Raw genomic sequence first — 2537 nt, 5'->3', positions numbered from 1 at the left:
GAAGTAAACAATTTTATATAAAAACAATAACTCCCTTTACTTTGCATTCAAAAGTAAAACAGTAAAGGTCTTTTTTTTTCGAAAACATCGGCCTATTCCATCGGCTTTTCGATGCTTTTAAGACAGATGGGCCGATGTTTCCTGCAAGTTAGCATCGGCCGCCGATGCCGATGCCGATGCCGATGGCTAAATTGTTGAACCATCGGCGCCGATGCATCGGCCAGGCCGATGCATCGGTCGAGTCCTAGTTTTAGCGGTTATAAAGTAGGGGGCTGGACGCGATGCAATATCTAGCAGCCTGTAGGATATAATAGCAGATACGTTTTCGATTAGTTATATATAGTTACCCAAATATTTTTATCTAATGTATTTTTCTGTAAGAGCTACTTTGTGCTTTCTTTAAACGTGTACAAAATTGTTTGTTGCATTATACTGTTACTTGTTTCCATGTGTGAAAAAATACACTGAAATGTTAAATACAATTAGTCAATATACCTATTAGGATTATTGAAAATGCAACATTTATTCTATTTGTTCAATTAGTTTGATAGTATGTAGAAGATTTTGAGTTCCGATTTAAACGAGTATTTTTATGTGAGTATGCTTTTAAGCTCACTCATTTTTTTTTCTGTTGTAAAATATAAGATAACATTTAGAAAGTATGCGGTATCCACATAAGAGCTTTTAAACATTTCATTAGAAGTTTAACTCAAACTTCATTGAACTCAATTGGTTAATCCTTGACTGTTTATCTTGATTTTTATAAACCTTTTATTTATTTACTTCTTTTAGATTAGGGAGGGTCAACTGTCGAAGTCTTAAACATCGGCCTGAGTTCTCTTACTGGTAATAAAGATGTGATTACTCTATTAAAGTGAAAACCTAAAAAATATTGATGCACAACTACTTAGAAGAGAGAAAATGCTAGATCAACAGCGCTCTGTTTGCATGTTTATTGGGTACATTTCTGAACATGAGATTTAAACGTATCCAAATATGACACATTTTACATTTCATATTTTCTTCCAAGCGTCGTTTACTTTGAAATGTACGAGAAGAAGTAAATTTGTTATTTTGATTACTAGCAGAATTTGTGTTGCATACAGCAATGCTAGTCTATGCTCCTGTAGTACTTCCTCCTCCACCAGCTGTAGTCGATTCTCCTCCTCCTCCTGCTGTAGTTGCTTCTCCTCCTCCTGCTGTAGTCGCTCCTCCTCCTCCTCCTGCTGTAGTCGCTCCTCCCCCTGCTGTAGTTGCTTCTCCTCCTCCTGAAAATTCGGTAGTTGCTGCTGGTGCAGATGTGGTTTGTTCACTACCAGAGCCATCACAATAAAAGAAAGGTAATATGAAGAAGCTCAAACGAAATTCCAGCTTTTTCGTCGCCGGACAGAATGTCGGCCATAAAGTTCTTCGAACTCTTTGCAGAATACCATTAGCGCTCTAAAAAAAAGAAGTAATTCAACATTGGTTAAACTGTATTTTACTGATGTGGACAGTTTCACATTCCAATTTAATTGAAGTTCCCAGTACCTTACACAAGAAAGACGTAAGTGGTCATTTTGACCTTAAATGGTTTTCAAATGATCATATCTCCTGCGTTTAATTTTCAAACTCTTTTTCCTTCATTGACTTTTCCTAACTATTTATTAAGACTGAATAAAAGTAAATTTTATTTATTTAGTCTTATTACTTCAGACGCTGTAATTGTTTTTACTTAAAAAGACTGACTGTGGTCATTTCGACCGCGCAACAAATCTTTATTTATTCTTCCTTTTTTTCGCTTTTCTCTTCTCAGATATGTGCACTATAGATTTTATTAGTTGTAGAGTAACATTCTTTTGCAATTGTTAAGTTTGAGTGGCACCTGCTAGTCAGGTGCAGTTCTTAGAACCATTAGGAAAATGCAAAATTCCTGTTCTTTTTTATGCTAACAGAGCAGGGGGCAAATTTAAGAAAGATTAATTTGAAATGCATGTGGCTGGACACTTGAAATTCTTTTGGGTCTGAAAAGGGGTAAATTTAAAAAAATGTGGATTCCAAAACCCCTACTGTATGATTTTATTAATTAGTTAGCTACTAGGTAGTAACGTTTGATTTTAATGAAGCTTAAGTATTTTAGGATTTTAATTATTCATTAATATTTCGAAAGAAAATTACCTGTGCATCCATTCTATTTTGTTGTAAATCATTGTCCTCGGCAAGACCTGAAAAAAAGAAAAAAAATATCATGACTTAGCGATACGTTTATTTATTCACATGATGATCACAAACATTGCAATTTCAGATCCAGTTTAGGATTTATGTGACGTTGAGTAGCTGCCAATTGTGTTATTTTTTCCGATAACAGGTGGCCGCCGCTTATATGAATCATTATATATCGTTTGTTCTGAACAGTTTTGATTTCATAAAGCGGCTGATTCAATAAAGCGACTAGTTCAACAAAGCTGAATTTTGTTCTTTTTTTGAAGCTTTTACTCAATACAGCGGCTTGATTTCTTATTTACTGATTAAACTAACCAGCGTCCACTGCAGTAGTA

General features: G+C 34.9%; 1 protein-coding gene across 1 annotated transcript; it reads right to left on the bottom strand.

Annotated features, from left to right (window-relative positions):
• Positions 1–965: 965 nt before the first annotated feature.
• Positions 966–2192, bottom strand: LOC129222082 (loricrin-like). The gene is made up of 2 exons (XM_054856512.1): positions 2158–2192; positions 966–1440 (listed from the first exon to the last, which is right to left on the bottom strand). Exons 1-2 carry the CDS (start codon positions 2167–2169, stop codon positions 1117–1119), a joined length of 336 nt encoding a protein of 111 aa, XP_054712487.1. The 5' UTR covers positions 2170–2192; the 3' UTR covers positions 966–1116.
• Between the last annotated feature and the right edge of the window lie 345 nt (positions 2193–2537).

This window comes from Uloborus diversus, chromosome 5 (assembly GCF_026930045.1).
Source record: "Uloborus diversus isolate 005 chromosome 5, Udiv.v.3.1, whole genome shotgun sequence".
Lineage (NCBI taxonomy): Eukaryota > Metazoa > Arthropoda > Arachnida > Araneae > Uloboridae > Uloborus > Uloborus diversus.
This window is presented reverse-complemented; position numbering and strand designations above follow the sequence as displayed.